This window comes from Patagioenas fasciata, chromosome 4 (assembly GCF_037038585.1).
Source record: "Patagioenas fasciata isolate bPatFas1 chromosome 4, bPatFas1.hap1, whole genome shotgun sequence".
Lineage (NCBI taxonomy): Eukaryota > Metazoa > Chordata > Aves > Columbiformes > Columbidae > Patagioenas > Patagioenas fasciata.
The window spans coordinates 69,044,145-69,070,897 of record NC_092523.1 but is presented as its reverse complement, the minus strand read 5'-3'; the positions used below and the strand labels follow the sequence as shown (position 1 = coordinate 69,070,897).

At 37.5% G+C, this 26,753-nt stretch overlaps 1 protein-coding gene across 11 annotated transcripts in view; it reads left to right on the top strand.

Annotated features, from left to right (window-relative positions):
• BLTP1 (bridge-like lipid transfer protein family member 1) overlaps positions 1 to 26,753 on the top strand; it is a 125,616-nt gene that overhangs the window by 58,643 nt on the left and 40,220 nt on the right. For 9 of the 11 annotated variants that reach the window (XM_071808087.1, XM_071808089.1, XM_065836219.2 and 6 more), the window contains 22 exons: positions 233 to 406; positions 726 to 846; positions 1,704 to 1,850; positions 2,234 to 2,361; positions 2,811 to 3,013; positions 5,122 to 5,319; positions 5,992 to 6,203; positions 6,516 to 6,667; positions 7,007 to 7,157; positions 8,598 to 8,750; positions 9,985 to 10,225; positions 11,588 to 11,736; positions 13,610 to 13,829; positions 14,734 to 14,892; positions 16,420 to 16,595; positions 17,157 to 17,332; positions 17,919 to 18,625; positions 19,805 to 20,044; positions 20,481 to 20,574; positions 22,316 to 22,366; positions 25,848 to 26,054; positions 26,192 to 26,430. In XM_071808087.1, the coding sequence (XP_071664188.1) occupies positions 233 to 406; positions 726 to 846; positions 1,704 to 1,850; positions 2,234 to 2,361; positions 2,811 to 3,013; positions 5,122 to 5,319; positions 5,992 to 6,203; positions 6,516 to 6,667; positions 7,007 to 7,157; positions 8,598 to 8,750; positions 9,985 to 10,225; positions 11,588 to 11,736; positions 13,610 to 13,829; positions 14,734 to 14,892; positions 16,420 to 16,595; positions 17,157 to 17,332; positions 17,919 to 18,625; positions 19,805 to 20,044; positions 20,481 to 20,574; positions 22,316 to 22,366; positions 25,848 to 26,054; positions 26,192 to 26,430 (4,298 nt within the window). The remainder of the gene's footprint in view (positions 1 to 232; positions 407 to 725; positions 847 to 1,703; positions 1,851 to 2,233; positions 2,362 to 2,810; positions 3,014 to 5,121; positions 5,320 to 5,991; positions 6,204 to 6,515; positions 6,668 to 7,006; positions 7,158 to 8,597; positions 8,751 to 9,984; positions 10,226 to 11,587; positions 11,737 to 13,609; positions 13,830 to 14,733; positions 14,893 to 16,419; positions 16,596 to 17,156; positions 17,333 to 17,918; positions 18,626 to 19,804; positions 20,045 to 20,480; positions 20,575 to 22,315; positions 22,367 to 25,847; positions 26,055 to 26,191; positions 26,431 to 26,753) is intronic. The other 2 variants (XM_071808082.1, XM_071808083.1) reach the window with 2 other exon arrangements.

Here is a 26,753-nt window from a genome sequence, read left to right as displayed (position 1 = left end):
CTTAATTTAAATTAATCTGAGAGGTGCTTATTGCAAGTGTCCATCATTGCATTGCAAAAGCTGAACTTGAACCCAGGGAAGGGCCTTGCTCTGGGATTATATTTGTGCGCTTTTGAAGCAGTAGAAGAAACCTGCCTTTATACACATTTTGTTGAGACTTAGAATGATTGCAGGATGTTTCTATATTTCTTTTACGAAGCTAGATTATTTGACTTGTATTTGACTCATTTAGTACACCTTATACTCCTTTGGAAAAGAAGTCTGCAGAAAATACAGATGATGAAACAATAACAGAAGAGTGGACGTTGGATCACCCAGTCTTCCAGACACGGACAACAGCAATAGTAGAAGTAAAAGGAACTGTAGATGTAGTTCTGACTCCTCTTGTAGCAGAGGCACTTGACAGGTAATTAATTTTACTTTTACTACTGCAGTGTTGGTGTAGCTGCAAATTGTCTAAAATCAAAGCTGTGGTGTTCAGCAAAGGTATAGGTTAAATGATTGAATAATGTTATTGATGGAAGAGCCGGGCTTCGTAACCAGGGAATGTAATTCTGTATTTCTCATGAAGAAACTAGAAGAATGTCATGCTGACCTGGGAAATGCCCTTTGTGTCTCTCAATGCTTAATTTTTCTCTCTGTACTGTTAATTAAACATTACTGATGGTGTGTCATGTGAAACTGGGAGTTTAAATGGTCTGTTGTGGGCTTGTTTCCTCTCACAGGTATATAGAAGCGATGGTGCATTGTGCAAGCTCTCGACACCCAGCAGCAATCGTTGATGATCTGCACTGCAAAGTTCTGCGGGATGCTGTACAGAACAGCAAAACAAGCTTCTCAGAAAATGTAAGAAAGGGAAGAAAAAAATGCACAAAGATTCGAAAGAATATTGTTTTCTATATTTTACATTAAAAAAAAAATAGTGTTTTGAGATCTAGTAACTAAATCCGATGTTAATTTGGAATACATCTTTATTTCCATCCCGTGCTTAATATGTGTGCATTTTTATAATGAACTCTTACACACTGTTTTTCAGTGACCAGAAATCTCTCCTACATGATTGAAGTTTTTCTGCTTTGGACAGTCTAGTCAGTATCTACAATAGTTTTCAAGAGATCATACATTCTGTGCTTAGAAATTACTATAAACTCATATTCTTATGTATTATGTTCATATTAGCATTACGTAAGTTATTATTTTACAGTAGTTAGGGAGATAGTTTCTGTGAGATAGAGGAAATCCAAACTGACCTGTGAAAGTGAATGTGTTTTCTTTGCAGTTCAACTGATACCTTAAAAAAATAATTTAGCTTGAAATAACTGTATGGTAGTCTGCAGAATTAGGAGTTCTTTCTGTCCAAGCTAATGAACATATCTGTATTTCATGATTTCTTAGACTTCACAGTGTAACAGACACTGACTATTTGCTTCATGCTAAGTTATTCCATATAACTCAAACTTTCAGCTGAAATCTGGTCATTAGACAGTTTATTGCAGCCACTCCTGCCCTTTTGGATCTAAACCTACCTGATCTCTAAGTGCTACAGTCCTTGTTCTAGAAATCATGGTATTGTGCTTTCAATGAAGTCAGGTTCTCTTGCTGCTTCTGTGCTAATAAATTTTCCTGTTACTCTTTAACTTAGCAGCTCTGAGTTTCACTGAGAATAAATTATTAAGTGCTAACACTTGTTTCCTCCCTCCAAGTTATCTTCAAAGCAGGATATTAGAGGAACAAAAATAGACACTACCACTACAGGAACAACAAACCAGGGACCAGCACAGACCAATCTCTCACTTAAGCAAGATAATGTGACAATTAAAGGTCTTCAGGCCAATGTTACTGTACCAAAGGTAACAACTTTTTGTTTAGCTTATTAGTAGACAAGTGCCTCACAAATTATCCTTATTTTGCATCCCCATCAGTTCCCCAAAAGCCAAACTGAAGCTTAAGTGTTTTTGTGATAGACAACTGAAGTTTTTGACAGGATACTGTGTTTTGGAGCTGCTCAATTTGATTATGGTAGGTGTGCAAGTTAAATAACAACCACTGCAGGGATAACTAACTGCAATGTCTTCATGTTTTTACATCCTCTAGGTGTGATGGTTTTATCTTTTTTTTTTTTTTAATTGAACTGATAATTATAAGACAAGATTGTATCAGAAGATAGTTGTGTGCACTTAATGTAACATGTTTTTCTAAATTTCTTTACTATTTGGGCGAATTTTAAATACAGGTGAACCTGTGTTTACTACAAGCATCTGTTGATGAATCGCCAGGGGTTTCTTCTGGGAAAACCGTGACTCACGTTTCACTAGTAGCTTTGTGTTTTGATAGAATTGCTACACAAGTTCGTATGAATAGGTAAGAAAAATGCATATCACTATTAGTGGCCCTTTCTTGTTATGGCAGCCAAAAGACCTACAGTGATAACAATTTCTTTGAACCATAGCTTTGCAGTTCTGGAAAGTATTTGAAAGAGTTGTCATGGCTGAGTTAAGCAATAAAATGTGTCTTCTATGGTTTATAAAAAGTTATACATAATATCTAATTAGAATTGCAGTTTCTTTAAGAAATGGAGGAACCCTTCTGGAATAATTTTGGAAGCTTAGTTTTAACTCTTTTTTGCTTAAATGTCATGCAGAATAAAATTAAACTTTTCAGTATTTTTCTGCCAAAGTTCATCCATCTTCTGTCTTAAAAGAATTCTTCTTTAACACTGCTTTGCCAATGTCACTTAACAATTTAAATGGGTAAAAATCAAATGAAATGTCTCTGAGATTTGATTGGGTTTTTTCTCCCTTATATTCAAGGGGTATAGTTGAGGAGACTCCAAACAATGCAGAAACAGGGAGGAATTCTGTCACATTTGATCGCTACATCCAAACCAGTAAAATGCAGCCCCAGTCTTCTGGCTCTCTGCGATCCAATGCTGGAGCAGAAAAAGGAAAAGAAATTGCTGCTAAACTGAACATCCATCGTGTTCATGGACAGCTTAGAGGCCTTGATACCACAGGTAAGCCTGTTTTTTTTTTTCAGTTGTGGAAATGTCACTTTCCATAGAAGCAGGTGGTTGTAGTTTCCTTTGTTCTTGTGGTTTGCTTATCTTCTTTTTTTTTTAATCAACACAGATAAAAAGACACTTGAACCTGGAGATTTTGCAGATACTCTAAAAAGAAGTTTAGGACAGTTACTCCGAATTATTTTCTGTTACTCTACTGAAGTGCTACATTTAAATGCAGACAGAGTGAAAATAATCAAGACTAATTTGGAAGCAGTTTGTGTGGCGAATGGGTTGTATTGTAAAGATTGACAAGCACTGGGAAAATTTCAGGCCTGGGCTCCCTTCTTCAGCGTTGATCTCTTCTCAGCTACCATTTTTGGTCATCTGATGAGGGAAATGCTTATTTGCTGTCTTACTACTTTCTAACAATTTCAAGATAGGTATAATTTACCTGTTGTACTGACAATTTCAACATGACAAGCTGTAGGTTTCTAACTGTAGCGACTATAAAACTGAAAATGAAATCTACCCAGTTGTTTCTTGTTTGTGTGACAGAAATTCCTTCAGGAGGCTTTGAATTAAATTCAGCTGCTATAACTCCTGATCCTGAAAAAGCTTAAGATGACCAAAAGTAGATTCAGTTTTTGTTAAAACTGATGGAATTTCGATGGAATCTATGCCAGTTAGTGCTGTGTTTTACTCTGTACTACAAAGAATAGGAATCTTTAGGACATGAGGAAGTACTCTGTGAAAGAAGTAGGATTAAAAACTACAGAATCTAAAAACAAAAAAGAAACAACAAAACAAAAACATCCAAAAAACTCCCCCACAAACACAAATCAAACTAACAAAACCACACCAAAACACAAAAAAAAGCAAACTCCACCAATGACCAAAAAAAACCCCCAAACAAACCAACCACAAAAAACCCAAAACAACAAACAAAAACCCTGTGCAAAGTTGAGTGAGCAAATGGCATTGGAGGAAAACAAAAGCAGTAAGAGAACACTAAAATGGTTAATTCCTTTTTTACTTATTTATGGGTAGAATCATAGCTGTAGTGTCCTGTGTTGGGTATGCTGCAGACATTCAAGGCCAGTTAATTTTTGAATTCTAACCAGCAAAACCCATCATCTTCTATTTAAATGGTTTGAGAAATATATTTCCTAAGTATCTTAGCATTTCACATACTCTTCAAAAGTGATTGCAGTTATAATTTGGAGGCAGAGAGGGAGGACTGAAAGGGCTATAAAATGACTTAGTGTAGTTCTTTTCCCCAGATATGTGACATTTAGCTCTGTGTGTGAGTTAATAGGCAATAGGTATAAAATTATTTAAAATGTTCCTTCAGAAATGTCACTAGAAGAAAGGATTTATATTTAAGCTACATCCTAACATGAAAGAAATCAAGGGGTCATAGTCCCCTCCTGGATCTTAGACAGCAAAGATCATAATGAATTAAAAACTGCTTGGGTCTATATTTTCTTAGGAGTCAGTGGGACCTGGCACTTTACATTCTCCCAACGTAGACATAAACGTGCTTCCAACCAAGCAGCAGACTTTAAAACGAAATTGGAATTTTATTTCTAAATAACCTTCAAGTAAGCTATAATTAACAACAGATACATTTCTACCAAAACAGGTTATCCAAGAATACTTTCAGCATCACTGTCATTTGTTGCTGTTAAACCTTAGAGATTCATTAGGAATGTGGTTTTGGTAAAATAATTTCAGGCCAATTGCCAGTTTCAGATAAAAATCTGATGACCTTGTTTGTACATGTCTTTGGAACCACGAATCAGCAAAAAGATGAAGGCAAATGTCTTAGGGTTGGGAATGTCTTGATGCTTTAACTTGGTGTTGCTCAATCCTCGTTTTTCCAAACTTCAAAATTACCCTGCCCATCTTAACATACCAGGAAGAAGGGTTTTCATCTTCCTTATTTGCTTCTTTTTTAATTGATCTTACTTCCATTTTCCCCCTGTCCTGTTTGAGGGATACTAGAGAGGCAACGCTCCCAAAACAACAGTGTTTATAGAAACGTCAGAGAAATATTTGGAGATGTAAAGTTCTTTTCATTTTGTAACAAAGTGCTAAATATGCGGGGTTTTTTCTCGCAGATATTGGAACTTGTGCAATAACAGCTATTCCTTTTGGGAAATCAAAAGTTCTTTTTACTTTGGAAGAGCTGGATGAATTTGCTTTTGTGGATGAAACAGATCAACAAGCTGTTCCAGATGTAACTCGAATTGGTCCTAGTCAAGAGAAGTGGGGATGGATAATGTTCGAGTGTGGAATTGAAAATTTAACTATAAAAGGTAAGGCTTTAAGTAGGCTTTATTTTATGAAACTGTTAACTATTCTGTTGTTAGGTCTTCTGATTTAGCAATTATTTGACTAGAATTTGCAGAGTATACGTGATACTAAATAGTACACGTCTAGTATAAATAAGCTATATCACATAACAGATAATGTAACAAAGGAGCTTTTAGTACTCAATGCCACTCGTGTATGAAATAATTCCATATAAACTGGTTTCAGCAGTTTCTGAACTTAAAGCAAAGGTAAAAATTGGTGCTTTCACTGATCACTTAAATCCTGACCTTGCAATCATACTCACGGTAGATGTCTGCATATAAGGGCTAGAGTTTTGCTTTGGCTGGGGAAAGCTAGTTTCAAAAAGAAAATAAAACAGTATACAGGTATTTCCTGTCATCCAAGTTGTTCTTTGTGGGGAATAATGTTAAAAAACATTTTCACATGAGTAGTCTTCATCTAGTTGGAACAAACTAACAGAAGCTCTACAACTAGCTGTTAAATTGTGGAATAAAAATTGTAGTGATAAATTGTTGCGTAAAATGGTAATGTATCTTGTTTAACCATAATCATATGCATTTCTCCTCTTAAGAGCAGATCTTTTTTATGGGATGCAAGTTACACAAGTTAACGCATTGCAAACATTTACAGTGTTGGTGTGTGTGTTTTTATAGGGGGAAGACAATCTGGAGCAGTATTGTATAACACATTTGGAGTCATGGGTAAATCAAGTGCTACAGAGAGAGGTGGATTGCTTGCATCAAATAACTCTTCCGATTCTCCAACTGGTAGTGGTTATAATACCGATGTGTCTGACGACAACCTTCCTTGTGACAGAATAAGTCCCTCCTCAGATATTAATGGAAACTCGGTTTCAGATGAGCAGGTATGTGTGCACTGTGTTGAAGTGATTGGTCTTGGGTTGTTCTTTTTTAAAGCGATAAGAATTAATAATCAAATTGACAATTGTGCCAAATGAATTAATCGTGTCTGCTTGCACACTAAACTTGTAGCTTTCTGCAAGGTCTCTTGGTATTGTCTTGGGAGGGCTGGTGGGCAGCATTAGCTTATTTTCTTCTTCGCCTAAATGCATATTAAACCATTTCTTTTGAACAGTGCACCGTATGATATGTTACTGCCTTTCAGTGTAATCACTTTGGAAAACAATTTCACTTTTGACTTTGTTTCCTTTTTTAAGGATGAAGGGGTTGAATCTGATGACCTGAAAAAAGATATACCCTTGATGCCTCCTCCCCCTGACTCTTGCAGCATGAAGTTAACGATCAAAGAAATTTGGTTTAGTTTTGCCGCCCCTACCAATGTGCGTTCTCCAGCCCATATATTTTCAAGGTATAATTTTACCTGATTTCAAAGAATGAAGATGGCAATTCTGCTTTGCTAAATTACAGTGGTATTTGGTAGATTCTGAATGTAATTTCAGTATTTTTGGAAGCTTCTCTGAAAATGAGAATTTTGATTTTTATGTATATTGCAGTAACTTTTGCTTCAATTTTTGATTGTTCTCATTATATGGAAATATTGCTAGAGAATTTTTAGTTGGATATGATTAAAAGACATTTTTTCTGTTATATTCTACCTGTTTGAATGTCATTCATAATAGCATTCAAAAATTGTACTCATTGCTGCTCCTGAACGTGAATATGTAATTCTTTTTATTTTTCTCAATAGGCAGCTGAACCTCTTGAGTACTGCAACACCTGCAGTTGGTGCCTGGCTTGTTCCCATTGATCAAGTGAAATCATCATTAAATAAGTTAGAAACTGAAGGAACCCTGCGAATCTGTGCTGTTATGGGTTGCATTATGACAGAAGCTTTAGAGGTAAATGACCTTTATAAAATCAATAGGCATATCAGAACAGAGCAGTGCAATATGTAATATATAGTTGTTGTGGGTTCTGGATATTGTTTTCACTGATGAATTTGTAGCACCTCTTATGACCCTTTACTTCCAGAAGTGGTCACAAAAACTCACCACTTGTGCTTTTTGTACAGAATCTAAATTTCAGTGGAAAAAAATTCCAGTGGAGAAGTCTTGTGCTTCTGACTGGAGTGCATCTCCAAGTAACATAACTGGAGATGCTGCCAGTTGAAAGTAAGAAATATGGCTGTAGCATCCAGTATATTTTATAAAATATGGAAGTGTGTTAAATTATGAAATAGTCATGGAATCTTTTGGGAGAAAATGTGAACTTATGTGCTGCTGCAATGTATTGAATCATTCTGTTTATTGGATCTGCTTGTTAGAGGAATCATAAAATCATTTCAGCTGGAAGAGATCCTCAGGATCATCGAGTCCAACCATAACCTAACCCTAGTACTAAACCATGTCCCTAAGAACCTCATCTAAACACCTTTTGAACCTCTCCAGAGATGGTGACTCCACCACTGCCCTGGGCAGCCTGTTCCAATGCCTGACAACCCTTTCAATGAAGAATTTTTTCTTAATATCCAATCCAAACCTCCTCTGGTGCAACTTGAGGCCACTTCCTCTCATTCTATCACTTGCTACTTAGAAGAGACCAAGACCCTCCATGTTACAACCTCCTTTCAGGTAGTTGTAGACAGTGATAAGGTCTCCTCTCAGCCTCCTTTTCTCCAGGAAGGGAGGACAAGCATAGTGAGGGTGAAACAGTTTAGAGAGAAGTGCAAAACGCACTGTTTGTACGACAAATCAGGTGTTACTGTGATCTGCTACAGAACTTTCTTGTGTGTAGGCAATCTTCTGCTGTTTGTTTACTTGGCACCATCTAGTGGGAAGATTTTGAGGTGATACCCATTGGTGAGATCCTGTCTGGCATCATAAGACTGAGCTTAGTGTCAGGCTAGTCTTCTGTTGTACTCAAAGAATCATCCTTTGCAGCAGTCTCTTGTTGCTATCTCCCTTCCTATTTCTTTTTCTACCCTTTTTCTAGCATTGAACCAAATTAGCAAAGTGTCTTTTCTTTAACTGGAAATAGTTTCTTTTCAAATCTTGGCTAGCTGCACTTACCTGTCTGTTAGTCTAGAAGACTTTGCAAAGCCTGGAATTTGAATCCAGTCTTTCGGTTTATTACTTTGTATAAATAAATAATCATGAAGTATGACTTTTTCACATACCACCTCTTACAATAAGGTAGGTATCCATGTAGCAGATCTTTGTTGCAGAAGTTCAAAGTGGGATTAGAATTTTGTGGCATCATAGATGAAATCTTGTAGATCATGCATGTGTTCTATTTGCAAGTTGTGCTCATACGTGGAAAATTGTTACTTTTTAATCTAGAATAAAAGTGTGCACTTTCCTCTGAGAAGCAAGTACAACAGGCTTACCAAAGTGGCTCGTTTCTTGCAAGAAAATCCTTCTTGTTTACTGTGTAATATATTGCACCATTACCTTCATCAAGCAAATTACTCTATTATTGAGGATGCTACCATGGTGAGTTACCCTGTAAAAATGGAAATAACTCAGTGTCTTAGTTTCAAATGTACCAATTTTAATGTCTTAAATTAGGCAACTGTTTAAGGAAAGTTAACAAACAAGAAAATATGACCCAAGTAGATATGGCTTTTCTAGTTTAATTTTCTTTGAGATCTGCTGGTTTTGTTGTGGCTTATGTATAGGCATAATTTTTGTTGAGCTATTTCGGCAGTAAATACATAAGAAATCATAAAAGAAAAAGGTATGCCTTTAAAATTGTTAATGGCCTTTTTATCAAATTTCATTTTTCTTAAAGATAACAGCAAAGTGGTAAAAATTCGCATCTGTCACTTTAAAATTGAATAAAGCTTAATTATTAATGCAAACGCCTGCACTGATCAGCTTATTCAAATTCTCTCGTCAGAACGAGTTTCCATGTCCTTTAGGAATACTTAAATAATGCAGACAGTTTAAGAAAAAAGCTAGAATTGTGGAAACTTTAAGGCTTAAGAATCTAATTTGTTTTTGCTGGCTTTAGAATGTAAATGCCTGGATTGTAATGGTAAATAATTGTTTGAACAAACATATTAGGCATAAGGAGGAGTGTTTGTTCCTGATTTTGTGTCATTATCATAATCCAGTTCCACAGCTGTCAGACTTAAACGATACGTTTATCAGCTCATTGAGCTGAGAGCCCAGTGATCAGAAATAGCTCGGCTTGTGGCAGAAATAGCACTGCTTGATTTGTGGTCAAAATGAGAAGCGTTTTGTTTTGTTTTCTTTAGTGCAGTTCAGTGATGTAATCAAAACAATCCCTATTTTTTGTTTCAAATTTATGTTTTTAAAGTACTGCTTACCAACAATGAAAAAAAAACCACACATATTTTTAATTTCAGTTCTGTTTCTATAGTCAGTCTAGTGCTGTTGTGAATTTTAGTCCATAATTCAGAGCCTTATAACTACTGAAGTGCATTTAGGTTCATATTTAGTAAACCTGTTTCCTGTTGTTCATTGTTGACCCCTTGAGCAAGATTCTCAGGCCATGTAAATGTAAATGGATGTATTTACTGTGTTCAATGAAGCTTTATCGGTTAGTGCTGTGGCTTCTTATATCTGAACAGACGTTGTGTGGTGCCAGCATGGTTCTGTCATAAGCCTCTTGAGCACAAAGAGTGGAATTCTGACTGGGTTTTTTTCCCTGTTTACTTTAAAATGCTGAGTTATGCGATTTTAATTGTTGTTTTTCTTTAAGAGTGATGGCCTTCCTGCCCTAGTAACCTTAAAGAAAGGTCTGGTTGCTTTGGCAAGACAGTGGATGAAGTTCATTGTGGTGACCCCGGCCTTTAAAGGAGTCAGTTTGCACAGGCCAGCGCAGCCGCTGAAGTGGCAGCCGAACGCCTGCCATGAGCACGAGGATGGGCTCGGGCTGGACAACGGAGGGGGACTTCAGAGCGACACCAGTGCTGACGGAGCAGAGTTTGAATTTGATGCAGGTATTTTTCTCTTCTTCTGTGTCCCTATAAATTCATAGGGACGAGTAGGTTCTCTCAGAGCTTTTGTATCTTTTTTAGTTTTAATGCTTGAATACATTATAATTCTTCTTTTTAAATCATCAAGCTTCTTTTTTAGAATCATCTTCATTTTCAAGCTGCTGCCAATTATAATTACAGTATTATAGTAATTTTAATAGTTGTTTGGGGGAAAACGAAACAGGAGGCTTCTATTTCTTCACATACCTTGTATTATTATTTACTGCACAAAATACATAAACTTAATTATTTTTTAGCTTGCAAATAGGTTTCTGTTGTGTGGCTTCTGACCTTAGTTAAGAGTTGTAACATGAAATTTTATAAGCTCTCCCAAGAATAGTTTCAAACCTACCTTCTTATTTGTTCTTTGTGAAGACATTTTATTTTTCCTTCTCATTTTTACTACTTCATACGTGGTAGATTTCTGTTGCCAGCTTACACATGGCCAGTTTAACAGAAGCAGCTGAATTAGCTTTGTATTTGGTACAGAGCTGGCTTAAGAACCGCAGAAAGGAAGGGCATAAATAAATACGTGTTGTTGGAGCACTCTTTTTTACTGTCTTGAGTTGACTGTTTTTGTGTTTGTACCATCTATGTACTGTCTTCAGACTTAGAATGTTTATGTTTTTCTTCTCTCAAGTAAGAATTATGCAACACTGAGGAAAAAAATAGTTTTAAAGAATCAGGAGGAGAACCTGCTTTTGGTTAAAAGCCAGGTAGCAGTTATCAGCTTAAAGACAGCAAAACCAAAGATGTTTGTGTCTGAAACTTGTATATAATCATACAGTGTGATGGACATTTTTTCTTCCTTCTTTAAAATATCTGCTTTGGTTGAGCAGAAACAGACTATTACAGTCATTAAGTTGTTTTTTCTTTTTTTTCCCTGTGTATATTCTTCTGGTTTTTGCCAAGAGTTTTGGAAGTGGCAGTTTTGCTGCCTTGTATAGATGTGCTTATAGATCTAAGTCATGCAAATATAAGCATCGTAATTCAAAAAAATGATCAGCCATGCCAGAGTTAGCAAAAGAAAGTGAAATTTGGCAACTTCCTATTGGATTTGTAGCTCAGAGCAACAGTTCTATGACATTAGAAGGACAAAAAGATTTGTACCTGGATTATTACATAAATTCCATTAGGCCCATGTCTGAGGTTTTCTTAAAATTCCCATATTCTACAGACAGCTGTGTGTAGGTGTGTGTCAGAATTTGGAACTTCATGACTACTTCTAAATAAATGTACCTAATAATAGATAATGTACCTAACAATAGATAATCGTGGTTCCTCATATGTATATACAAATGAGAAAAATGGTTTGCTTGGTTCCAGCTACTGTCAGTGAGCACACCATGCTCCTAGAAGGAACAGCCAATCGCCCTCCCCCTGCTGGTGGCTCCTCTGGGCCTGTAACTGGTGCTGAGATCATGAGGAAATTATCCAAGACTCACACACACAGTGATTCTGTGCTGAAGATAAAGGTAAGTAAGTTTCTAGCACCGTGCGTGATGAGAAAGTGGTTTGTAGCTGGCCTGTTTAGAAGCAATTCTGTAGGCTGCAGATAAATAAATACTTATCTAAAAAGTAACTAACACGTGGAAGGTATGCTCCTTATCCTATAAAATCGATACGTGATCAGCTGGTGTATATTCTGTGTCTGTTCTTGATGTGTCTTCTTGCCAGTGAGCTTCAGAACCAAGCCTAAAGACAATGTATCTATGCATCATTTAAGGATGTTCTTCAACTTTTCTGGTTTCTCATCTAGGGGTAGAAACAGGAATTTAACTATTGTTCCACAAAATCTAAGATTGACATAGTGTGTGGGGTTGTTTGATGCCACAAGCTGTTTAGAAAACTACAAGATTTTATTGTTCTCTCTGCTTTCTGAACAGAAAGAATCTGTGAATATTTGTAGGTTTTTGAGAGTGGTGTGGGGTTCTTTTGTTTGTGTGTGGGGTTTTTTTTGTCTTCTGTATGTCTTCTGTTAGGCAGCTTGATGGCTTGTACCAATTCCTTTTCAGCTGTGTTTTTGCACAGAGTGGTTGAGGTTGGAAAGGATGTCTGGAGGTCATCTTGTCCAGCCCCCCTGCTCAAGCAGGACCACCTACAGCCAGTGGCCCAGGGTTGTTTCCAGGTGGCTTATGAACATCTCCAAGGATGGAGACTCCACAGCCTCCCTGAGCAACCTGTGCCAGTGCTCACTCACCCTCACAGGAAAAACATGTTCCCTGATGTTGAGAGGGAACCTCCTGTGTTTCGGTTTGTGCCCATTGCCTCTTGCCCTGTCACTTGGCACCACTGGAAAGGGCCTGGCTTCATCTTCTTTGCATCTTCCCTTCAAGTATTTATAGGTATAAATAAGGTCCCCCTGAACTTTCTCTTCTCCAGGCTGAACAGTCCCAGCTCTCTCAGCTTTTTGTCATTGGAGAGATGCTCCTGTCCCTTAATCATCTTAGTTGCCCCTCACTGAGCTCTCTCCAGTATTTCTCTTTAGTACTGGGGAGCCTGCAAGCAGGATGCAGTACTCCAGGTGTGGCCTCACCAGTGCTGAGGAGGGGGGTAGGATCCCCTTCCTTGACCTGCTGGCAGCTTACTGCCTAACACAGCCCAAGCTGGACAGCTGGGCAAGGATGCCTTGCTGCCTCACATTCAACTTTGGTGTCTGCCAGGATCTCCATGTCCTTTTCGGCCAAGCTGCTTTCCAGCTTATTGGATCCTAGCGTATACTGGTGTGCTTGTCCCCTGTAGCAGACAGTTGCCCAGTACTATTGCTTACTGCTCCCTCCTGGTGGTCTTGCATGCTTTAGGGTTAAGTGGCACAGATGCTTTGCTTGAAAGCGTATCTGGCTCTTGTTCAGTTTTGAGGGCAGAGAACCTGTTTCATTTTGTAAGCCTTTAGGTGGACCAGGAGCCTTCCTCCTGGTGCCAGATGTCCCCAGCTTTCATTCTTTGCCTTCCCTAGAGACTGCACTTTCATTACGCTAGGGATGGAAGGGATTTGGTCTTCAGTTGAAGACCAAATACACATGAGGCTTACATTCAGTGGTATGTACTGTTCCTTCTGCAAATTTGCTTTAGATAATTCTACACATCTGCAGCTCCATTTGTTACTTGTTCAGCTTTTAAAACTGTTTTTACACGTGGAATTATTTCAATACTTGAGAATTCAATAGCATCTTTATGCACAATACCTGCATGGCATATAACCTGCCCCAAATGAAGTGCTACTGGTCCAAAAATTTGCAGGAATTAGATTTTGATAGTTCTTGTGTTCCAATCTCATGTTCAGAGTAAATATTGCTTCCTTTTGCATTTTATACAGTACTTCATTATTTTCTTTGTTTTCTTCACAAGGGAATACATCCGTATCATTCCTTAAGTTACACTAGTGGAGATACAGCTACAGATTCACCAGTACACGTTGGCCGTTCTGGAATGGCAGTCAAAGAAAGTCCAAGAAAAGAGAGTCTGCTCAGCTATCTTACTGGGAGCTTTCCTAGCCTGCACAATCTTTTGGAAGGGACGCCTCAAAGAAGTACAACTGCAGTTAAAAGTAGTTCTTTAACAAGAACAGGTATGATGTAGCATAAGTGAGCTGAAGGGAGGATTGATTTTATTTTAATTTATTTGGAAAAGGTTTTTCACTTTGGAAAAGGTATTTGCACTTTGAGTTATTTCTGTTTAAGATCCCACCTCCGCCATTTTTTCCCCCAGATAATAATCCTAGTTTTTGACAGCAGTTCCTAGACATTGCTGCACCATACCATTTGCTATAATAGAAGCAGTGACTACATCAAGGTGGGAAAAGAAATGACAACTAACAAAATAAATATTATGCTTTTACTTAGCCTTATTACTTTTTGAGTATAGTACATAATTACTTAATTTTTTTCAATGAATAAGGAAATTAAGTGAACATAATGTATTTGTCATTTTTTTCTTGACCTTGTAAGTAGGTCAAAAAGTGGACTAAAACTAACATTACAGTAACTTAGTGTGTGTATAATAATTTGCAGATTTTTAGTAATGGTCTTTTGAACAAACGTGTTTTGTAGAAGTTTGAAATACATACATTGAAATGTTTATGTTCCATGTTATTGTTTAGAGTGAATTTTTATAATTTATATAAAGAAAAATAGATAAGTTTGTACTGCAGTTTCTCTAAAACCTCTCTCCTTTGCTGTCAGGGGATGAACTATTCAGAAAAAAAGGTATTTTGGTTTCTTAATGACTCCTTTTTCTAATTAACGGTAGAGATGAATAAATGCAAAGACATTTGTAGTGCAACATCCATTAGTCTCCTAGTGTTACTTCTGTGGTAGCATCTGTAGTGCTGTTTGCCACAGAATTTACTGGAATAAACCCTGAGGATTAGGCTTATTTTAATAGTAAATGTGTATTGTCAGTAAAATTATGCTATGTTCCTGGGTTTTGGGGACTTCGATACAAATGCTAAAGCTTCTGTTTTATTTGCGTAGGAAATACTGTGGCCACAGACATGTTATCTGAACATCCTTTGCTGTCTGAACCATCTTCTGTGAGTTTCTATAACTGGATGTCAAATGCTGTGGGCAACAGAGGAAGCGTAGTACAAGAAAGTCCAGCCACCAAATCTGGACACAATAGTCTTCCAACAGGTATTGCTAATTACAGCTGAATTTAAGAGATGATTCTGGGTTGGCTGTTCCTGTGTTTACTTTCTCATCAAGTGACTTAAGTTCAACAGATGTAAATACTTTAATACTTGGGGAACTTTTCAGCAAACTGGAAAATGAACAAATGTGATTAAAGCAAAAATGTTGTTTTCATTTTCTTTACCCTGCCCTCAAAAATTTAGCTTTTTTGTACATTTGGAACTGTAAGTGCAGCTTACAAAACCACGTGAAGCTGCCAAAAGCTTAGCCAAAAAATCATCCTCAGTTACAGAGTTCCTTGGATTTAGTTAGTTATTTTTAATCTCTCATTTACATATGCTGGTTTTGTAATGAAGATTCTGTACACTGGAGTCCTTGCTCTTTCTCAGCTCAATTTTGAAGCTAAACATAAACATATATTTTGAGAGTGACATTTCTCGGGAAAGGTAAGTGGTCAACTGGTGAAAGGGAAAGACTTAAGTGTAATAAAGAAACAGATATTTAACAATTTATGGCAGCTTGTTTATTATTCTTGTAAGCCTGTCATCGTTCATAATCCTCAAATATGTGTATTTTAATTTTCATTTCACTAATACTAAATTTGAATGTTTCTTTAATAAATAATGGTTGAAAGACTTAATAAATCTTGGGCAATAATAAGTTGTTTTTACTTTTTTTAGTATTGAACAAATAATTTGATCCTACAAAACATCTTTGTGCTGTATGTACTGCTTAATTGGTGCAGTTCCTCTGGAAACTGGAATGTGTTTTGCTGCAAAAAGAGTCGTAGGGTAGAAGTATAGGTTTCAATTTTGTTTTCAGAGAAGGTGTATTTTTTCCTACCCAAACTATAATAGTTTATTCACAAGCTCACATTCCTGAAATTACTTCAAGATTTTTAACTCCCACGCAGATCTATTCAAATGATGTTTCTGTGGGTGCGTGTAGTTGTGGCTCTCTTAAATGCTGTAAGCTTGAGTTCTGAAGAATCACGCTTAATTTCCATTGGCAGAGGAACTCGGTCTCAGGAAAGTTGAGTCCAGTCCGGGCTCAAGATGCGGATGGTTCAGCATCACTCTGCCCTTGTGCTGCACATCTGATTGTTGGTGAATAGAACAGCTGCGGGGTAGTGGCTGTCCATGGGCATTTTTATGAGGAGCATGTTTGGCTACAGACTGATGTATAGAGACCTAATTAGTAGGTCTTGTATTGAGACTAATAAAACCTGGAGGCTTATGGGACATAGAAAGCTAAAAGCAAGTATGTGCATCTGGGGATAATCTCTGCTTTTTGTTGATGGTATAGGCTGCTCAGCCTATATAAACTATTTCAACTTAAACCTGTGTTAATATCCTGTAGAATACAATACAGACAAAAGGCCTTTCCAAATATGAGTTGGGCTATCTCTATTACCCATTTCAGCACTATCAGACTGTTTCCTTATCCTGAATGCCACTTTTGTGAGGTTACAGACTTGATGGTGTTAAAATTTGCTGTGGTGTTAGTGTTCCATGAGTATTTATTTTTTAGGTGTGGCTCCCAATCTTCCTACAATACCTTCTGCTTCAGACTTCAACACAGTTTTGTCTAGTGACCAGAACACCCTGGATGGCACACACTCGCAGCACAGCACCAGTCAGGACGACATTGCAGGTGTGGAAGAGGGTAACCAGGGGTTTCCTGCTGTCCAGCTAGCAGATGCACAGGTAGGTGGGGCTTGCTGATGTATTTGGGATTTCTGTAGGGAGAAACTAGTTATTACTTTAAAAAAACAAAAACAAAAACAAACAAAACAAAATCAAAACCAAACCTATCTGATCATGATGAAAACATTACCCTGTTTTTCTACATGTTTCTTATGCGTTCCTATGCAAAGACAAAAGGCTGAAGAAACCTCTGAGGTGTCCTGTAACAAGCTTTATGAATGGTGATTAATAGAGCGTTGGTTTATAACTTCAAATAACATAGTGGAGCATATATAAGAGTAACCTAGTCCTGCAGAGTACTTTTTGTTGTGGTAGCATGCAGAAACATTGCTTTCGTAGCTAAACATTCAATGTTACCTTGCTGTGTAGTCAGTCTTCTTACTCAAAAATGTCCATAAAGCTTCTCCTTTGAATCTTCCCCTTCCTTTCTGTTTTACAGCACTATCAATAAAACTTTAAAATGTTCTGTTTTATGTAACTGATTGTAAATCAACAAATGATGGAGCAAGAATACAGAAATAAGCTAGACAAGAAGTAAATCTGGTGGGTTTTGTTTTGTAGGTTGTTTTCAAACCTCTTCTAAGTTACACGGGAATTCAGTCTCAGGATGCAATGCCGCTCTGCTACAGGATGTACTTTGGAGAGTACCTTTCCTTCTCAGGAACCCTGGACTGCCTAAGAGCAGATATTGTTGATTCAGATACAGCAAAGGAAAGGAAAAGCAAGCGAGCTCGAAGGTAGGTTACGAGATATTTGGAAATATGTATATTGGTTAAAGAACAGCAATTAGGTGTTTCGTGTGAAGACATAAAATTCCAAGGAACTTTCATAGAATAAGGAGCACTCCTGTATTCTTTTAATCTCGCCTGTTTTCCTCTTAGAATATTTTTTTAATCTTCCTAGGGAATGGTTTGGAAACTAAGTATTTGAACTTCTGCTCCTTTTGAAAATGGGAGATTGGGGAAGGGAGAGCTGGTGGGAATAGTAGTGGGAGAAATCTGAGAGGCTCTTAAACGCTATTTTGTAACTGATCCTGTAAATGAGGTTACCTTCAGAGCAAATGCTGAATTCTGCCACCCCTCAGGCCATGCTTTAGGTTGTGATGGGAAGATTGCATGCCAAGCAAAGTTTACATAGAACTGAATGAGTACTATGTTAGTAGCATGCAGTATGAAAGTATAAAAGTTCATTTTGATATTCAGACCTAAGGGAAATAAAATGTTGGATTCAGTAAATCAGATGTATTACTGTGTAAAAAGTGTTTGACTCCATGCTAGACATAAAAAGAAATGAAGTAGTAACTTGTAGTTTTTATTTCCTTAGGCAAGGAGCTGTCAATCTTCCTCCTCTTGAATTCAAACCAGCTTTGATGTTGGAAACTTTCAGTATTAGTGCTGTTGTAATGGAGAAGTCCATGTGCACACCTCATAACTCCACCAATGCCCTTTCTTTTCACGACTTGAATAAACGCTATTATAATACTTTTCACTGTAATTTTACCATATCTTGCCAGTCCATAAGCCAGCATGTGGATATGGCACTGGTTCGTCTTATTCATCAGTTCAGTACGATGATTGATGATATCAAAGCCACGCAGACGGACATCAAGCTCAGCAGGTACACAGCTGGGTCAGCCTCTCCGACACCGACTTTTAAAACCCGTAAACACAGAGACTTCCGCTCTTCTGATTTCAGCCGAAGCTCTCGGGGGAGTCTTAATGGAGGTAACAGAGTGAACAACACCAAGAACAAACGAACAAACAATGAGAACAACAAAAAAGAGTCTCGAAACAAGAATTCCTTGGGGAGGTCAGAAAGAAGAACTTCTAAAGTGTCCAGGAAGGGTTCAAAAGATGTAGTTGACCACATGACTATTCATATGGATGACTCTGACTCTATTACTGTGTCAGAACAGAGTGAACCTTCTGCTGAGTGCTGGCAAAATATGTATAAACTGTTGAACTTCTATTCGCTCATTTCTGATCCAACGGGGATTTTAGAAAAGTCTTCTGAAACTTTTGGGCCGACAGGTAAACTAGTCCATTAATCCAAATAATTGAGAGTGTGTGTTTTTGCTGAACTGCATTCTTCTAAAGCTTGATCATAAGGTGTTTTTTAAAAGTTGCCCACCACATCTAACATGGATCAGAGTGACAAGTGGTGAGGATGGGGGGGGGCATGTAATTAGTTTGCCAGGATGGTGTACAAAGAAGAAAAACTTCCAAGTTGTTTTGATTCTTTCAATCCTAGACTTAGTCAAATAAACGTTAGTTGATTAGTTTTGAGTTTAGTCTCTATATTCTTGCACAGCGCTGTTAATCTGAATGTGACTGGGCGTGGAGGCTGTTAAAAACTTTTCTGAATAATTGTGTACAGAGAAGACTGAGCTTCTTCCTGCCTAGATGTCGTTTTGTTCTTGAGAGGCTCGTGGAAATGCTGGGTATTACCATCTATAAAAATACTTAAGAAAATGGTGAAATATTAGTTTTGGTAGATTCCAGCAATTACAGGTGTTTGGGCCATAGCGTCATCCAAAGCTGTGAGATCTAAGGTAATCTTTGCTCTCTGTTTCTGATGTGTTTTAGCAAAGCAGAAGATATTTGAGAGCTGACTTAGCATCATTATTTTGTTTGTGAGTTTAGGTTGTTGTAAGTATGCAGGGAATTATATAGTTACTAATTAAGGATATTTTTGGGGACTTTTTTTTAAATAAAGAATGAGAGTTTTGTTAAACAGAGGATGATATCTTTCATCTACAGAATATCATATCCACAGCTGTGATATTTTCAGAAAATGTTAATTTTCTTATACTGTGTTTATGTTCTTAATGTTGAAAAGGAAAACTTGCTCATCCAAAACTAACTTATAAGAACCTTCGGACGTGAAATGATCAAAAAAGAAACAGAACAATTGGAAACTGTCAGAGGATTTTCATTGTATAACAATAAAATCACATCAATATGAATATTTGTATGAAGTACAGAAGAATATATCTATGAATAATAATTAAATCACATCACTCATTATTGTCCCCGTTGTGTCTTGGATTTGGTTCAGTTGTGATGTTATTAGAGTAGAATAAGCGAAGCCCAAATAATTTACCTAAAGAGTTTGCCTGACGTGCAAGGGTTTTAAATACAAATCCAGATCAGGTATGCCAAGGAATTTTTGTAAAATACTCTTAAGGTACCTCCTTTGCATTTCTGTAGGTGTTCGAAGCCCAACCGACCCTGCTTGTAGAGTGGTGTTTGAGAACGAGCAGGAGAACGGCAGAGACGCGCAGAGGAAGCGCAGCCTGGTGACTTCGGAGCCCCAGCACGTCACTCTCATCGTGTTTGGAATCGGCATGGTGAACCGAACCCACCTGGAGGCTGACATCGGGGGGCTGACCATGGAGTCGGAACTGAAGAGAATCCACGGCAGTTTCACCCTGAAAGAAAAAATGAAAGGTGGGATAAACTCAAATGTGCTCTGTGATTAAGTTCCGTGGCAGCTTTATGTGTGTATGTGTGTGCATACCTATACACTAATGTATAAGTATGTGCATATTTAATATGTTTTGTGTGTAAACAGAAGTACATTATGCCTGTGTGTGGATAGTATAACTTTCAAGAAGTTCTTTTAAAAACTACTGTTATAATGCTGAATGATTTTTAAAGTTTTTTTTGCAGAAAGCACCATGAAGAAAATTCTTTTAGAAGATGGTAATTCCTTCCATTTTCAAAAGCTTTCTTCATGTCACAATTTAATTTTGATGTTACTTAATGTGACTATCAAAACTGTACTTTTTCAAATATTTTATTGCTGCTATATTTCTGAAAGCAGTAGGCATGGCTGGAAATATTTTATTGAATGAAATGCTCTTAAGTATCTTTTTTCTTCAAGATGTACTACATCAAAAGATGACCGAGACGTGTGCCACTGCTCACATAGGGGGCGTCAATATTGTCCTGCTGGAGGGAATTACCCCCAATATCCAGTAAGTATGAAGCCTGAAAATAAAATATTGTTCAAGTGTGTACAAGTGGTATCATTGTGTGACAGTAAAGGTATAAAGCTTAACATGGAGAAAGTATGTTTTATGTAGAATCCGCGAGGTCATAGAGTTTGGTGGCAACCGTACAGCTGCGGCAGAATTGGCCTTGAGTTTGGCTCATAAAGCTGATTGCGTGTGCCCATTGACAGAAGGCCGTTCTGTGAGAGGCACATCTGAGTCAGCTCAGAAGGAACATGGTGAATGTATTAGTAGGTTTCAGTATAGGGCACCCGATTGCACAGGTCTTAGGCATGGTTACATACATATGAACGCTCCTGTTCCTTTCTGTTTCTAGTAAAAGATATTAGTAGGTTCAGAAGTGATTGTAGGATCACAGTGTAAATGGGTAAGTGACCTGACTGAAAAAATGTAGGTGACAGATCCTTCTGGAAAAAGAAAGAAATAAAAGCAGAGCTTTCTGCACTAATTTTATTGCATGCAGTGTACACACAGAAACTTTATTATACCATGTGTATTCTTTCTATTATGCTTCTAGTTGCTTTTTGAAGCTCATAGGTTCCACTAAACCATACAGGATTTTTGGGGAGTATTTAACCTACTGATGCTGATTATTCCCATTTAAGACCTGTATTGTTTCTTTAATAAGTATATTTTTGAACTCCCATGCTGCATGATTCTTTGTGTTATTTTTACAGTTCTAATATCCATTCTCCACCCTTTATATATATAAATTCACACAACTGGTGGGGGCTTGGGGGAAGAATCACATTTGTTCATGAACATCTGGAATTATTTGCTTAGCATCCACATGGTTGGGGTTTTTTTTGCCAGGTTCACAAGCTCAAAAAAGGCATGCTTTTTTTTTTGTTTGTTTGTTTCTAGCTCAACTTTTAAATTGAGTTGCTAGACAATAGTTGAACTACAATTCTTCGTAATAAAATCCTAGAATCATTTTGGTTGGAAGAGACCCTCAGGGTCATCAAGTCCAACCATTAACGTACCTCTGGCACTAAACCATGTCCCTAAGAGCATCATCTATGTGTCTTTTAAATCCCTTCAGGGATAGTGACTCCACTACTTCTCTGGGCAGCTTGCTCCACTATCTGACAACCCTTTCTGTGAAGAAATATTTGCTAATATCCAATCTAACCTTCCTCTGGAGCAACTTGAGGCCATTAATTAATTAATGTAGGTCACCCTCATGAAGTTTGAGCGTTAGCTGCGTAATCCTCAGTATGTGATTTGGTTTTAAAATATTAATGTTGTAGTAAAGGGGCTTAATAATGTGACTTGAGTCTCTTTCTTCTTTTATCTCCTGCTTAGTTTGGAAGATGCTCTATAGATACTAAAACATAAAGAATTTTATTAATGTCCTCAGGAAAATTGCTTCTGAGAAGCATATTTCAGAAAGACAGAGTTCTAATCTGACAGCCGTGCAGGGTTTCTGAAGGCAGCTGAGGTTCTTTTGTCTGTTTCATGCCATAATTTTACTGAGCTTCCACATAGGGATGGTACAAAAGGAAAGGGGGGAAGTAATGAGAAATCTTAACTGCAATGGCAAACAACAAACTCTAGCAAACCCAAAACCTTCAACCTGGTAAATTTAAAAGTACATGTCATATTGTGGGTTACAAGTAATTAACTGACTAATTTTGCATGAATATTTATTCTTTATTTGCTTTGTTTTTGTTTTTCTTGCTTTCTCTTCAATCTTCATCTGTAGACTGGAGGATTTTCCTACATCTCCTACAAGCACAGCCAAACAAGAGTTTCTGTATGTCATATTATTATGTTTAATAGTCTTGCGATTAACTCTGTTGTGTAGCTAATGCTGCATTCCTACTGTGTTATTGTGTAGGCAGATGTTGCTTGAATACATTTCAGTTTGATGTCTCATATTACCTGGATATGCTTTTAATGTAGCCTGCTAAATATCTGTCAAAAAAGCCCTTGTAAATGTTAGCAATCTAGCTTTAGGGGCAGATACTACACTGTAGGGTCACTACTGTAATGCTAGAATGGTTTCACAGGCTGTTAAGTTCCTTAGTTCTGCTTTTACGCTTATTTTAAGGAGGTGAAATCATGCTGATAAATGTAAAGGAGCAGACAGATTAGATTTGCATTTAGCTTGGTAAGGAATTGCTGTGCTTGGAGTGATAGTACCTGTTGTGGTTTCAGCATGAAGAGCACTGTTCCTTTTGTGTTCTGTTACCTCTGTGCTGGGTTTAATTAATTATTAGGTATGCTGACCAGGATATGCTAACAAAAAGTATGTTCCTGGAAACTATGCCTCCGTGTCTACTGCTAATGAAGGTGACCCTCTCTGTGTCCCCAGATTGTACGTGCCAATGTAGGTCTTGTCTCTCACGAAAGATGTGATGTTTGCTCTCTAGTTGCTTTCTTACTTAACTGATGCTAAAGCCCTCAGGTCTCACTGGAGTAGTGGGCAAGGTGGGAAGCGGTACCCTGGGCAACCCAGAAGCACTCTTCTGAGCATCAGTTTCTTTTGTTGCTTTAGACCACCAGTGCCTGTCTTGTAGGAGGATTTAGTACAACTGCTGTTTGTTACAGTGTTTGTGTGTATTTAGTGTTGTGATAATAGAGGATTAACTTTAAAATGTCATTATAGATGGTTGCTCTAGAAGGAGAGGTGATGGACTGTAAAACTGCAAATGCTGGAAAGAAAACAGATAAACAGCTATTCAGTTTTTTCTTCCTTTCTGCCTGGTAGCAAGATTAAACCAGCAAAAGCAAGTACTTTTTGCATAGTGTATCACTGAGCAGTTGAATTCATTGGCATATGATGTGATCAACAGGAGTATAAATGACTAAACAGACTGGACAAATCCCCGTAGGGTAGGCCTGTTAGTGACTCATGAATACAACACAGCCTTTGGCTCAAAAAGTAAACCTCTGATGGCTGGAATGAAGGCAAGGAACACATTATTTACACCCCAAGTATCTGCTGCTGACTGAATTTTCGTCTGAGTCAGTGCGGTAGTTCCTGTGTTTGCTGCGGGCCTCCTGCTGACCTTTTTTCCCCCTTCTTTCTAACATTCCCAGTAATCTGCTAGGTTGAGCAGTGGCCTCATAGGCAGTTCTGTAGTGGCACAAAGACTTTGTTCACAAGTTTGTCTAGAGAGTGATTATTTATGGAACTGGTGCAAGAACACAGAATTACTTCTGAATTCACTACAGGTCTATAACTTAAATATTGATTAATGATTTTAATAATATTTAACCAAATCTGTTGTAGGCGTATCACCATAAGTAAGCAAACTGCAGATATATATAACGTGTAATACTCATTCTGAATATATGTATAGCCATACCATCCACTTCCATCATGGAAGTAGGCTTTTTGTAGACCAGACAAATAACAGTGAAATTAATTGATTGCATGAAATATGGGAATGCCTTTGGCAGAGGAGCATAGTTAATGTTGCTGAAATCTTGGGAGATCCAGACTGAAGAGATTCCTTCCCATCTGATTTTCATGTGATAACTATATTGGTATAAGTTTGGTGTTTTGGTTTTTTTTTTTTTAGTGAAGTGCTTAAAATGGTATGAATTCACATGTTCAGAATTGATTCTAAATTCAGTACAGACTTTGACTCCAGTTACATTTACTTTGTACTTCTAAACAAAGTAGGTTAAGACTAGACTGTCTGGAGCAGGTCAGGAAGATCTTGCATCTTCCCTTTAACTGGGAGTTGTTCTTGTGATGCTTGAACAGCCAATTTTGTGTTATAGATGGGGGGAAAAATGTGTTTGTGATTGACCTCAGAATAGTTCAGTCTGAATGGTAGCAGGAAGAGAAGATTTGAGTAGGAAATCAGCAAACATCAACAGAGAAATAATCATGTTTTTCTTTTAGAGAGGTGGATTAAAATAAGTCTACCATTTTCTTAAGTAATGTTTATTTGTATAATGTTTTTCTGAAAAATACTTGGGAATTAAGATTTGTTTCCTCCTTCATATTTGTGTAAGTTCTTCAAATATTTAGAAATCATATCTACTTGAGAATCTACCATAAAAAGTTAATCCATACCTGCTTTAGCTCGCTAGTAGCTCTTACATAGCTGTGAAAATCTGAAAATGGTTCTAGAGCTTCCATAAATTGACGTGTGGTTGTATTGCCCTGTTGTGTGTTTCTTCATTACAAGCAAAAGGATGGTGTCTTTCTTTCCTTTCCATGCCTGGGATTTGTTGGGTTAGCTGATATTTTAACATCAGAATAATGAACCCTGTATTTGGGCTTTGTAGAAGAAACATTACTTAGAGAGTAGAATTCATAGACTATTGTAGCTTTTACCATGAAACTAAACTGTCTGCTGAACAATTCCAGTGATGATACAAAAAGTATTTTAGTTCTGCTCCTTAAAGTTTAGTCTTTGAGAAACTTTCTTGGAATGTTACAATTTTTTAGAGTCTGTTTTTCAGACATTTTAGCTAATGTACTGCATCTTCACAAGTGTATGTCTTTGAGGCTGTAATATTCTGTGGTGGCTACATAACAGACTTCCATTGGGTAACCCTCCAGAAATTGACTTTAGATGAGAAACATCATCGTGTTACTCCATGTATCTTTTTTAATAGAAGCTTAGTGAATTCTGATATACCAAAATTTAATTCCAGCATCAAAATATGTCATCTTTATGCAACTGTATTTTTATCTTGGATAACCTATGTAAACCATATCCTCCTTAATATTAAAATAGAATTTAGACTTCATATTTTGGAATAGCATGTATCAATTAGGCATCAGTATTAGTTCACAAACCCATTTATCACTTGCTGTGTATTTATTGCAAAGTGAGTATTTCCCCCATTGACCTTTTTGGATGCTAAAATCAGATTTTACTAAGTTGTCTTATGAAAAGGATGATTCAAGATTATTCCTGAAAAGGACTTGAAATGGAAGCCTCTTATTTGTTTCTGTGTGTGAAAATTTGTCTGTACGTGCAGTCTGGTGTGTTATCAACTCAGATGATCTTATGTTAAGCAAGAATAACAATTTAACAGGTATTTTTGCAATGCATGACTTGTAGTTCTCTTAAATTTAGTGTAGTTTTTTGTGGCATGTAGTGCATCTGTGTGTGTAAAGTGAAAGAGAAAGAAATGTGTATGTAGCTTATAAACAAAATAACATATGAATACTTGAAGATCTGGCTAACACTTAAAAACTCATTATAACATAAAACTGTGACTGTTTTGAAAGGCGTGTGAATAAATCCTGCTTCCCTTTCTATTAGAACTGTGGTGAAATGCAGCATTGCCAAATCCCAGGCCCTGTATAGCGCCCAGAGAGGGCTGAAAACAAACAACGCTGCTGTGGTCAAAGTTGGAGCCATCAGCATCAACATTCCCCAGCACCCCGCCACGCTGCACAGCATGATGGTGCGCAGCTCACACCAGCTCTCCAAGCAGATCTCGGATCTCATCAGGCAACCGTCCACTGCGTAAGCGCTGTTTGTACCGCTGGTTGCCGTCCGTTTATGGGCTTGTGCTGCTTTGAATGTATGTGGGAGAGTTTGGCTGGTCATATATCGTGTTAGAATAACAGGAAGTGTTTTCTGATCTTTGTCTTGGTAAATAGGCCCCAACCTACCAAAGAAGATGTTGCAACTCCTTTGCCCTCTGAAAAGACTCCAACAAGTATTAATCAAACACCTGTTGAAACAAATGAATTTCCACAGCTGCCAGAAGGCTTAGAAAAGAAACCTATAGTTCTTAAATTCAGTGCCATGATAGATGGTATAGCTATTGGAGCAGCGCTCTTGCCCTCTCTCAAGGCGGAATATAAGATGGGAAGAATGAGGAGTCATGGGATGACAGGTAACAGTTCTCTGAAACTTTGAAAACATTATGGCTTTTAGATTGGCCTTGGTAGAAGAATCCAAGAGAACTTGGTATTTATGTTGAATTACAGCTGTAGCTTTGAATCTGTTGCTGTTGGCTTTGTTTTTTTAATGTGAACTTCAATCAGATTGGGCCATATAGAGGATTTACACTATTGCTGTTATACACAACTGCCAGAGGCAGAATAAGAGCAGATGAAGATGTGTGCATTTGTATATAGGCTTCCTCCCATAAGGCTTCCCTCCGACTGCTAAAATCAGTTTATGATCCTTGATAAAATTCTGATTTGTAAGGCTACT